Source organism: Podarcis liolepis, assembly GCF_965112155.1.
Source record: "Podarcis liolepis genome assembly, chromosome: 10".
NCBI classification, from domain to species: Eukaryota; Metazoa; Chordata; class Lepidosauria; order Squamata; family Lacertidae; genus Podarcis; species Podarcis liolepis.
Genome location: NC_139562.1, coordinates 69,861,328 through 69,874,576, shown reverse-complemented (window position 1 = coordinate 69,874,576; position 13,249 = coordinate 69,861,328). Strand labels below are relative to the sequence as shown.

The following is a 13,249-nucleotide window of genomic DNA, read 5'->3' as shown; positions in this document are numbered from 1 at the left end:
ATTACAGATTCAAAAGGGGGGGGGGTCTCTGCATATCTCACTGTAGCACTTTATGAATCCAGCAGTGCCCCCTGCACAATTGCAGGAGCGGAGATGCTACCATCTGTCTGAATCAGTTTTGATGGGGAAATGTGTGGCCTGTGCACAAACAAAAATATGTGTATTATGCAAGGAACAGAAGATGGCGAACGGCACTTAGTCAGCGTGAGTGTGAGCTCCCTGATTTATCTTTTAACATTGTTTTAATGAGCATAGAAACCTTTTAACCTTTTAACTTTTAACTTTAGTTTTTAGTTTTTAGTTTTTTAGTCTTAGTTTTAAATTAGTGAGTAGGAGGACGCCTTTTTCTATCGGGGAGACAACCATTAACCTTGAAACTGGGGCGGTTGCATGAAGAGAGAAATGACTAAGCAACTATACAGCCCTGCTTGTGGGAGAGGAACTGGGAAACGTACCAGAGATTCCAGAGATATAGACGACACAGAGGAACTGAGATGCCTGCCTCTTGCTAAACAATCAAAAACTAGCGAATCTGAAGGTACAAAGGATATTTTTAATATCCCGGTTTCAAACTCTTTCACACTGCTAGCAGAGATGAATGACGAGGAAACCAGTGTGAAAGAACCTTTTGATAACCTGCCTACTAAACCTTCAAGCAATAATAATACTGGCATCCACTCGAATGTTTGCACTAGAGCCCGTGAAAGCTGCATTGATGAGATACTATTTGAACACTCATCTACTTTAGACCTGGTTGCTAGAACAGTGGACTATATCTTTAAATACATAAAAGACATCTGAGGATCCTTGGAGAAGATTATCTCGCTTGTATCCCTAACAGGTAAAGACAGCTCCCCTGATGTACCACCTGAGATGAAGCCCTTACAAATGCCCAGAGCACCCGTTTTACCTCATACCTCCTGTATAATTCCTCAAGCTGCTGGCAATCAGAAAAGTGAGCAAGGTGAGCAAAATAAGAAGGAACAACAGTCTGCACCTCCTCACAAACTGCTGCTGCAAGCTACCAAAATCTGCCTAACGGTTTGCCCCTTTAGAGGCAAGGTAATAAACTGGCATTATAAGAGTGATATAAGGAGATACCTAGCGGAGCTTCTGAGGGTAATCCCTAGCTCTATTGACCTGAGGCATATTGATCATATTAGCAGCAGACCTCAGAGGCAGAGAGTGCTACTCTCCTTTAAAACCAAAAAGCTCCCTGCACTTATTATGTCCTCAAGAAGCCTTCTAATTAACTATGGAATCCTTGCTACAAGAGTCTTCACCAATACCAAGATCTGCCCCCTCTTACCAAACTGCTTGTTCAAAAAGAAAGCAGATAAGTCTGAGGGTCCGCCAATTGCCACGACCCCAACTCCCCTGGCCGCAGATCTAATCAGCTGGATTGACGCCCCCCTGCCTCCACTGACAAAGGCTATACATCTGGAGAATTCTACGGAGCGTGAGTTACTTCTATCCTTCTCCCAATTGCCAAAACTGGAGCGGACAGAGATAACAGACAGATTGGACGAGCTGCTACTCTGTCTCCGTAACTCAGAAGATCATGCTCATGTAAATAAGATGAATTCCTCACCAATTGTAGATCAGCCTACACAAGCCCAAGTGGTACCTGCTTTAACGACCTTTGATCTGCAACCTGGCTGTACACGGCCTCGGGATGTCAAGCCGGGGCAGGATACAGTGGAAGATTCGACAACCCTCTGGTCAAACTCGGAAGCTGTGGCAAGACTGGATGCTCTTTTGGAGGCAAACCGAAAAGGATGCCTTCCACCTGCCTTACACTGCATGTTCCCTACAGCATCCGCAGATCCAAAAGGCCCACCCCCCTCAATCTTAGAGCATACTTTAAATGTAGAGTCTATGGACCTGTCGTTAAGTGATACTCCTGTGCACCAGAATCCATCCCTGCAGCTACCAATAATTAAGCCTCAAACCATGGCTGCTGCTGCGGTAAGTGGTGCTCGGAAATTGCCTGGTAAGCAAGCTACAATTACTTCCTTCTTCCAGCCTATTGTCCCCCCTCGCCGCATGCATTCCCAGGTGGATTCTGCCGTGCTGGTTCCGCAAGGCCCAGCATGACTCGAAGGGGTGACAAGGAGATCACTTACTTTCTTATCCTGGAATGTAGCTGGCATTAAACCTAAGCTGATGGATCCATCCTTTGTCACCTACATAAAAGGCAGTCATATTCTTTTGCTGCAAGAGACCTGGGCTTGTGAGGGCTTCTCCCTATCAGGGTATAAGGGCTTCTACCTGAATGCACAACAGAATTTACTATCATCTGGCAGACCACAAGGTGGGTTGGCTACCCTAGTTTCTTTGGCCTTAAACCTGCAGGTGGAACAAATCGACATCCAGTCGTCATCCATGCTGGGTGTAAAGCTACAAACAGCGGAGGAAGTGTTTGTGGTGATTAATGTTTATTTGCACCCAATCTATAAGAAAAACCTAGTGGACCAAAGATGGAGGGAAATTCAACAGACTCTTGAAACTCTCCTAGAGAAATATCCTGAAGCCACCTTCCTAGTTGCAGGAGATTTCAATGGCCGTTTGTCTCACTCTGATAAATCATTATTTGCTAAATATAATAAATATCCCTCGCTACCCATTTTAACCTCAGACCTTTTACCCAGGAATTTTAAAGACAGTGTTGCTACATATGCAGGTTTTAAATGTAGACAAACCTTGATGGCTCTTAATTTTTGCCTTTTAAACGGAGCTCTCAGTTCTGATTACCCTGCCGAATTTACTTTCTGGTCAGGCTCCCGAGCCTCTACCATAGACTTTATTTGGACATCAGTAGACCTAATTCCCAAAATTTCCAACTTTAGGGTGGTAACGAGGCTGGAAAGTGACCATTTTCCATTAGAACTTTCTCTGACCCTGGATGGAGAATTGGCTACCTATTCCTGTGTGCCTATTACAAATAACCAGCTTCAGATGAGGCCCACTGCCTTAAAATGGACCGACAATATGGCTCAATGGATAAATGAACTCCTTTGGTCTGACCAACTGCAAGAGACAAGGGACTCCCTTATCCAGGCAGTTGAGCCACTGCCAATATATGACAATTTAGTAGAACTGCTAAAACCTTCGTTGGCTAAGACCCCGGTAATGAATAGTAACCATTTCTCTCATAAAAAGTGGTTTGATGAGGAATGTAGGCACTTCAAGAACAACCTATATAATGAATTCTTGGCATATAGGGCATCAAATGACTCCGCACCTAGCAGTCACCTTATGAACCTCAAGAGAAGGTATAAAGCACTATTAAAGGAAAAGAAGCTTGCGGCAGAAAGAAATGACTGGAAGAACCTTCTAAAAGCTGCAGAAAATAGAAATCCCTCCTCCTTTTGGCACCAAATTTCCAGATACCTGGGTAGACCGTTGTCAAGGATAGAACCCCAAATTTCAGCTGACACCTGGGAAAGCTTCTTCTCCGCTTTATATGCAGCTCACGCACCCAGCGGAGGAAGGCTAGATTTGGCCCCCTTGCCAGAGTGGGATCCTGTTACCTGCTCTGAAGTGGAAACACTTATAGACCAATTTGAGGCGGGCAAGGCACCCGGAGACGATCTTATTTCCATAGATGTTATTAAAGCCAATAAGGATTGGTGGTGTCCACCCCTAGCAGCTCTTTTTACTTATATAAACAAAACAGCACAATTTCCTCCAAGCTGGAACTCTGCGCTGATTGTGTTAATTCACAAGAAAGGGCCGCGCACAGACCCGGCCAATTTTAGACCAATTAGCCTGCTAAATGTTATTGGGAAGATCTATTCAAGATTCCTACTTAACAAATTAACGACCTGGATGGAAAGCAACAATATCATCGCAGAGGAGCAGGCGGGTTTCCGCCCCGGAAGATCAACAACAGACCAAATCTTAATCCTAAATCACTTGGCCACCAAGTACGCTGGCAATGGTCTAAAAGCCCTCCACGTCGCCTTTATAGACTTTAAGCAGGCCTTTGATCTAATTCCCAGGAACCAGCTATGGACAAAATTGGCAGCGACATCTATCGACCGCCGCCTTCTCTTGCTGATTATTAATTTGCATACAAATACCCTCTTGAGGATTAGGATAGATAGTAAGGGGCTAGTCTCCAATCCGGTTGCCACCACTAGGGGGGTAAGACAGGGTTGTTTGCTTGCCCCTGCTCTGTTTAACTTCTATATTAATTCGCTAGTGGTGCATATGGCAAATGCTGATTTCCATCCACCAAAACTGGCAGGACGAGCCTTAAATGTCCTACTGTATGCGGACGATGCCGCCCTATTAGCTACCTCCCCCATCGGATTAAGGAGGATGCTTCGAGCTCTTCATGAATATGAGACCCAACACGAGCTCCAATTAAATTATGCCAAGACCAAAATAATGGTCTTTGCTGCTCGACCGAAACCTAATTTATGGTCAATTAATGGTATTCCTTTAGAGCAGGTCAGTTGCTTCAAATACCTGGGTCAGGTTGTAAGATCAAATAGGTCCTTCCTGGCGCACAGAGAATACATAGCCTCGAATGCATCCAAAGCAGCCCTGGTGATTAGAACCCTGTACTCCAAGAAACAGGCACAAACTGTCAATGTTGCCTTACGTCTCTTTAAAATGAAAGTCCTCCCTCTTCTGCTGGTGGGCATTGCCTTGGGCTCACGTAGGGATTTTGAAAAATTGGAATCTATTCAAACCCAATTCCTCAGGGCCATACTCAGGATCCCCCCCTCTGTGGCAGGCGCGATCATGAGATTGGAAACCGGTTGCCAAGCCTTTAGGTATGTGGCCCTGAAAGCGAAGCTATGGCTATGGCTCAAGCTCTGTTTCAGACCGGTGGGTTTGGCCCCCTTGATTCTGAGGGATAACTTTAAATCTCCATGGGAAGGGGAGATAGTGGAGGAAGTGCAGAAGTGTGGGTTGTCCTCCCTCTATATAGAGTCCATGACGTATAGTCACGCAAAGGTGGTGATCGCGCAAAGATTAAGGGATATTGCCAGACAGGAGGACATAGCCCGTGTGAAACCTGGGTTGTTTCTGGGGGAGCAGTTGTATCGGGCTGCCCCAGCTCGCTACCTGGCGGATATCCACTACGTGGAATACCGCAGATTATTTACTGCGGCTAGGCTGAATGTTCTTGACTCGGCGGTCCTGAAGGGAAGATATGGAGGAGTCCCATATGACCAGAGATTATGCCACTGTGCATTGGGTGAGGTAGAATCCACAGAGCACATTTTATTGAGCTGTCCCTTCTACAACGATTTAAGACAGTATCTTATAACTCCATACTTACCCCAGCTCAGTTCCCGACAAAGAGGAATCCAGACAGCATATCTGCTAAATAAGTCTTCTGGGAAAACAACCTTGTCAGTGGCTAAATTTCTTTTCCTGGCACTCAAGCGTCGGAAACGTATAACTGAATGCTTTGATGTGGGTTATCTGTGAGAGGTCCATTTCTGTGGCCCTACCTTACCTATGTATCTCCTTTGATGTTATAGTTTATAATTATTGTGTAATGTTTTAATTCTGACTATCGGTCGAATAAAGAAATTGATTGATATGCAAGGAACAGCTTGTGCATAAACTCCTTGAGAAGCTCTACCATATTTTTCCTGGTTTTCTATCCTTTGACATCTCTCTGCCGCATAGAGCCATGCCTGCTAAGAAAGGCACCCCCCCAAAAAAAAAATATGCATCTCATTTTCTAATAATCACTAACAATATTCACATGAGAGACATAGCAAATGTTCAGAGGTAGCAAATACATTTGCATAAGTAAATGAGTGTGCAAGAACCGAAGTCTTCACTTCCAGCAGACATTATCAAAGTGCTCTAAGTACTGACAAAGATAGTAAGACACAGACTATTTCCTGTGCAAAGACCACAGAGTAAATTGTATCTGTTGCACCGAATGCAGGGCAGTTTGCTGAATTCATTTGTCCTCATATTTTCAAAACCAATACAGATGGTTGTATTTCAGTAAAACTAGGCTCTGTGCTTTCCCCCGTGGTCTGTGGATGAAAGCCACTTTTCAGACATTGGAAGGTCACAGTCAAAGCAATTATTTTAACATGGTGGATAGCATGACACTAGAGAGGGTATAAGCAGTATGTCACATGTATTGAGGCTTTGACTTGTGATTCCCTGATTCCTTACTAGGTTACAAGTATATACCTGGACTCACAAATACACAGCCGTCACTCGTGTATGTCTATAGACACACTGCTGAGAGGTTTAGACTCTTTTGCTGGAGGTGCAATGTGTGCTTCTTTCTCTAGGAGTATGTATTTTACAAGAAGCTCTCACTTGGAGGAATAAAGAAGCTTGGTTTATTATACAAAATCTAAGTTACAGGGTCTATCCATGCAGCTTCAGACAGAAAAATTCTGCAATACATACTCACCTTGATCTAAAGAATGACAGAGTGTCTTAACTGTTTCCAAAGCAGTGTACTTGTCCTTAAAGCAAAGCAGAAGGGTCTGATTCGGGGGGGGGGGGAGGGAGGTGCTGGGTAAATTCTGTCCTGTAGGAGCTAGAAGAGCTAACTGGCTACTAGCAGAGCCAATTGCCTATCTGGGTTTTTGCAATACTATTCTTCCTAATAGGGCAGAGAGAGGCTTTGAAATGAACAAGTCCTGCCCCTTTCTCACCATTGCCCATTCTAGTGAGAAAATGACCGAAAACTGGTCATCCTGCTTGCTTCTCAGAGTGAAAGATGGTGATAAAAGGTAAAGGTATCCCTGACCATTAGGTCCAGTCATGACCGACTCTGGGGTTGTGCGCTCATCTCATCTTACTCTATGGGCCGAGGGAGCCGGCGTTTGTCCACAGACAGCTTCTGGGTCATGTGGCCAGCATGACAAAGCCGCTTCTGGCGAACCAGAGCAGCACATGGAAACACCATTTACCTTCCTGCTGGAGCGGTACCTATTTATTTATCTATTTATCTACTTGCACTTTGATATGCTTTTGAACTGCTAGATGGGCAGAAGCTGGGACCGAGCAACAGGAGCTCACCCCGTCGCGGGGATTCAAACCGCCGACCTTCTGATCGGCAAGTCCTAGGCTCTGTGGTTTAACCCACAGCGCCACCCGCGTCCCGAAAGATAGTGATAGTGAGCCTTTGACTGAACCTGGCAATCTCTTTGTTTGCTCTCTGCCTGCCTTTGTGGATGGCTCCCATTGAGGAGTTGAGTATCCTGTCTTCTTCTTTGCCAATCACTCCTAGCTGAGGAAGATTGTCTTCCATAAACACAGTTTTAACAGTGAGTCCATAAGTGACTGTGGAGGCCAATTCTGGATCCACATGTTCTTCCGCAGTGGGGACATGGGTTTCTGGGTGGGAGTTGATCACGGAGAAGGTTTGCCAAGCATGCCTTCCTCTTAGCATGTTTCTCCTTTCTGTCCTGAGTTTGGTTGTCTTCAAAACCCATGACACTTTTGGTAAAGGCTGTTCTCCAGTTTCCCAGTTGTCAGTGTTTATCCTACATTTTTAAAGATTTGCCTTGAGAGAGTCTTTGAACCTCTTTTGTTGACCACCAGCATTATGCTTTCCATTTTTAAGTTTGGAATAGAGTAGTTGCTTTGGAAGACAATAATCAGGCATCCACACATGACCAGTCCAATGAAGTTGATTGAGATGAGGCTGGTATCAAGCAATGTTCAAGATGAAAACTCTCATGTCATATTAAGTCTTGTCAGTCTTGTTACTTATGCCATGATCTACAGAGATAAATCATAAGTTTAGATTCACACTCTTCTGTTCACAGCTGTGGCTACTCACCAAGCTAATCAGAGGAAGAAACTGCTGGTTTGCCAAGGTAGTTTGACACCCAGCCCTGTCCGCATTTGGATGTGTTTCTCATTCAAGCTGATATATTAATACTATAGGACAAAATCCCAGTAATCCAGTGGTCTTCTTTGGAGTGAGTCCAGGATGGTCTATCTAGCAATGCGCACCAGTCTTGATCCCCTTCTTTTCAGCATTCACTTATGTTTAAGTGTGATTTTTAATGCAACTGCTGCACCAATTTCTAATTACAGTGGTACCTCAGGTTACATGCACTTCAGGTTACAGAGTCCGCTAACCCAAAAATAGTACTTCAGGTTAAAAACTTTGCTTCAGGATGAGAACAGAAATCGTGCTCCGGCGGCACAGCGGCAGCAGGAGGCCCCCATTAGCTAAAGTGGTGCTTCAGGTTAAGAACAGTTTCAGGTTAAGAACAGACCTCCGGTACGAATTAAGTACTTAACCCGAGGTACCACTATATTAATCAAGGTCCTTGTGCTTAAACTAACTATATCTATTTTGTTGGAAAAATCATACTAATTGCAACAATAGCCGTTTACGCAGTTTGCCTCAAGCATTCTAAGTACTCCACATCTATCATGTCATTAATCCTCAGAACAGCCCTATTGCAGATGTGGAGCTGATGGGGAGAGAAAAAGTGGCTTGCCTTAAGGCCACCAAGAGACTTAACATCTAAATTTCTTGTTGGCTCCCCGTCAGACTCTTTGTGGTTGCACCCTCTGCCTGCTTTCAGAAGCCCTAGGCACAGTTTCTTCTTCTTGAATAAACAAGAAGAACGTCTGGAGGTTGGTTGTAAACCCTCTTTTCCTCTACCCTTCTAGTTTATCGTGTGCTGGCTGGAAATTGGCACATTTCCTGTCTGAAGGATTGCATCCTCCACTCCCACATTCTAAATGCCTTAGAAACAACTAAGAAACAAAAGGCGTATAAATTATACAGCTCTCCCATGTGGATGGCTTTCAGCTTCCCATCTGCCACACAGAGAGCCCAGAGATTGTCATGGTGTCAGCAAATTGAGCATATAATTCAAACTAGTTGGGAGTACATCCCAAACAAGCAAATTCCAAGTGTCAGGGGGGAAAGGAAGTATTTGAAGACAAAGTAACCCCTCAGGCTTGGAAAACGGCAGTATTCCGCCTGACCTCCTAGCAACTGTTGTGGTGGGGACAGGGTCCTGAGGAATAAGGTCATCAGCTCCAGATATCTTGGCCCCAAATGATTTGAGCCTAAACAGTCATTGGACGCTATGTTATGACACTGGGGAGCTTAGAGCAATGGTAACATGTTCAACATACCAATATAGCTCTTGCATGCTATGTCGGCCTAGAATTCTTTATTTAGCAAAGTGGGTGGGGAAGTATTGCTTCCGGTAGAAGATCAGAAAATATATACCGTATTTTTCGCTCTATAACACGCACCCGACCATAACACGCACGTAGTTTTTAGAGGAGGAAAATCCGTAGGCATGCTACCCGTAGGCATTCCCTCCATAACACGCACAGACATTTCCCCTTACTTTCTAGGAGAAAAAAAGTGAGTGTTATGGTGCAAAAAATACAGTACTTTGAAATGTACAGGGCTATGCCAATTTAAGTACATCAACGTTAGTTTAAACAGTTTCACTTGGTTTGATTGTTTATTTAAATCATTTTTACTTTGTGGCTTATATGAGATCAATAGCATACAAGACAGTCCCTGCCCTTAGGTTTACAATCTAACAAAAACAATAGAAAAGGGAAAAAGGAAGGAGGGGTGACAACTCAAGCACCAGTTCCTGATGGGGAACTTATGTCCTGTGGGGTCTTTTTTATTTCACCATGTCTTTCCGCCTCTTCTTCAAGTTCTGCACTGGCTAGAAGGAGGAGGACGAAGGAGGAAACAGCTGATCGCGAAGTTCCATTCTAGATTGGCATGGGCATAGCTTGGGGGGCAGTATTTGCCCCCTAAATCAGTACAAATCAATACAAATCTGCGGTTCTGCCTCCCTAACAAAAGCCTGCCCTCTCCCGACAAAACCCCTGACTATGACCATGTAGATTGAGAGGTAGGGAGGCTTCAGCCCTTTGTTCCCCATTGTGAGCCCAGTGTAGATCAGACCTCTCACACCTGCAGCTTCCATTTCCAGAAATGATCCCTTGAAACAAATGAATCCAAATACATGCAAAGATTGTCAAAAGCTATCAAGGTCCCAGATGCAGGGATGAGAGAGAAATTTAATGACGACCTACCTATTTTGTGTTTCTCAATAAAATGCGCATATGCTTTGAAACGGGCACTTCTGTGTGTTATGTGCAAAAGTTTTGCCAAGAGTGTGAGCTCAATTGTGTTTGTCTACTAAGGGCATTGTGTGAGGTTTTTGACCCCACCTGCTGCTGGAGTTACCACCCAGTTAATGCAGCACTCAGGCTGAAATGCGGTTGGTCTCTCAGCAGCAAGTGTGCTGCTTGCCCCTGCAACTGAGGGGGCCGGGGCAGCATGGTGTGTGCGTGCTGTGCCGACGTCATGCACACATGCTGCGGGGCATGCTGATGTCACTCATGGACACTGCGTGGTGTGCTGGCACATCATGTGTACACTGTGCGGCTTGTGCTTAAGGCAGGAGCATGTCGCAGAGCATGCACGAGAGAGGGAAGCACATTGTGTGGCATGCATGCACAATTGCCACGGAATTTTGAGGGGGCTAGGTTCCCTCCTTGAAACTTTTGGGGGTCCCTCAGTCCCCTGCCCCCCAACATGGAGACCCTGGTCAGCAGGGTAAACAGACTGTGCCGCATATTTATAGAGGTGCGCTTGCACCTGCTAGGCTCTCCTTGCATATTTGTAAATAAAATAAATATAACACCAATGGGTATGTCTCGAGGATGTGCTCTTCCAAAGGCAAATAAATCCTTATTGTGTTATCCCTGAAACTAACCAGTTGGAGAAATTGGGACAGTATACCAGTAACTCTTTTTTAAAGCGCATGGGTAATAATGGCCCTTTGTAATTCACTTGTGTTTTTATTGTGTTGTAGCTTACCTGGAACCACACTTCCCTTTAATTGCTCTGAGCAGCTACAGCAACATCAGGGTTATGAAGTGCTTTCACAAAAGATGCAAATTACACGTTGAGAGACAGAGAGTGAGCGAGCGAGAGAGGCTTGATTTTGAATAGCAATTGCTTTTCAGCATCAAATGTGGCAGCATTATAAATAGTACGGTGTCACTTAGTGCAGAATAATAAAGACAGACTGTTGCATTATTTGTCAGAATTGGCACACTCGTGGTACCATCAGTTTTTCAGCCAGTGAAGTTGAGGGATTGGCCTTATCATGGCACAACTAGTAGACAATCCCAAGTAGTCCAAAAGCCATCTAAGTAGACTAATAGTGTGATCCGAGGAAAGGGAGGTTCTGGTGACAAAGGTTCCATTAAACTGAATGGGGGGGTGGTGAGCTGGGACTGGCAGATCATGACAAAGCTTAGGTTTTAAATTTACGAACCCGTCACAGCTGCAAGTCAATTGGGGATATGGAAAGCATTTTGTTATACATCATGTCCTCATGCTGTCTTCCTCGAAAATGCTTTTGGAGCATGCATGTGATACCATGGTATCCCATAAACCATTGTGGGAGTCACATTCAGGGATGATTCTTGGTTCTTTCCCATTTGAAATGGAACTAGGGGAGATTAGGCCCCCAGTGAGACTAACTTTAGCTAAGAACAGAGAAAATGGGAGAAGAGCAGGAGGAGGAAAGACAGGGTGGAGAGATGCCTCATGTACCCACAACACTGATTTAACTCAGAGGGCTGGTGCAACAGATCCAAGGTGCAGCCTGAATCGAAGCTGGTGAAGCTGCCAAATGGAATGATTCAGTGCTTTTTTTCTAGAAAAATATGTGCCGGTACTCACCATGAAGTTGTTGCAGTAATTGCCACTCTTTCTAACAACATCGAAAGAGGTGCTGGTACTGTACTCACTGTCAAGCCAGTCTCCAAAAGTATAGGGTGAAGCAAAGTGATGTAACAGGGAGGGATGTCATTAACTGTGACCAATAAAGCAGTACAAAAGCTCCAACTTCATCTTATTTGAGTTCATGAGAGTAGAACCAGTGGAGGGCAGAAGTTTTGACGTACCGCTCCTCCGGCCGGGGGCCACGTCCACTGTCAGTAATATGCACACCTATATGTGAAGCTCTGCAATCTGCATCAAATAAATATTGTTGTTAGCAACCTGTACTTTTTACGAAACCATACAATAAACCAAACCTAAGATAAATCTTTCAGACATCAGGTGCCTATTAATGTGCATAATAGCAGTTTGTATTTTCTTTCCTTCAAATTAGGCACTACAAGGCCTCATAAGGAGGGGGAAGTCCCTGGTGTGGATTATATTTTCATCACTGTTGAAGATTTTATGGAACTAGAGAAAAGTGGTGCTCTTTTAGAAAGCGGGACATATGAAGGTAAGCTGCGTTCTTTAATTGCAAAATCTGCTTTATGTTTTCATTATGTTTTCCTCCATTTTCTGGAATTACATTAGGACATCCCATTAGATTGTATCATAGCACCCATTATCTTAGATTTATGAGCAGCCAGATGGTAGTTGTGAAAGTATTTTTTCCCCTATGAAATATCTAAATGCAAATGGGCTCAATTTAATTGGAATTCATGTCAGTTAAGGAGAAGGGAGAATAAAAAGTGAAAGCTAAACCACTCAGCAAAGTTAAGGCATTAAACAAGTTTTTTTATTTAATTAATGAAATAAGGTATAATAGAATACATACAGAAAAGACAATGTCCTTGGACAATAATTCACAAATTGTATAAAACAAATATTAATAAATTAAAGCGTTAAAGCTGAGTCAAAAGGATTCCACAAGGTCAGAGAATCAAGGAAGTTAACAAGTATACCTTTATATTTGTATCTGAACATTTGGGTGATGTTCAGGATGGAGGCTGTGGCCATCTGCACTACAGGGAGGTGTGTGTTCATTCGCATGTGTTCATTCCTGTCTTCTGAACACAGCAACCAGAGTCAGGCCAGTGTCCATTTGGTTGTCTACCCTTCCTTTGAGATTCTTGAACATCATCATGCTTCATAATTGTTTGTGATTATCATTACACCAAAAACCTGAGCCTAACTTGCAAATGCTTCAAGCCAAGCACTGCTCATTGCAGTGCAGAGAGGGTGAATGAAAATGCTAGATTGAGGTGGTCGGTTCTACACACACACACACACACACACACACACACACACACACACACTACTGCATGGTACCCATACATTATTGACGATCTTGCTGATAATTGTGTAAACCGAAAGCTGAATCAGCAATTTTAAAATTGATGTCATGCAGATTCTTGTAAAACATTTTTTTTTAAAGAAATAAAAATCCTAGCACCTTAACTACATGGCAAGTAGATATGGAATTTCTGCAATGGGATTTAAAAA

At 43.9% G+C, this 13,249-nt stretch overlaps 1 protein-coding gene across 19 annotated transcripts in view; it reads left to right on the top strand.

Moving 5' to 3' along the window:
- The window catches only part of MAGI2 (membrane associated guanylate kinase, WW and PDZ domain containing 2), a 615,277-nt gene that overhangs the window by 325,557 nt on the left and 276,471 nt on the right, over nucleotides 1-13,249 (top strand). For all 19 annotated transcript variants that reach the window (XM_083463919.1, XM_083463931.1, XM_083463930.1 and 16 more), the window contains one exon: nucleotides 12,141-12,260. In XM_083463919.1, coding sequence (XP_083320045.1) covers nucleotides 12,141-12,260 — 120 coding nt within the window. The remainder of the gene's footprint in view (nucleotides 1-12,140; nucleotides 12,261-13,249) is intronic.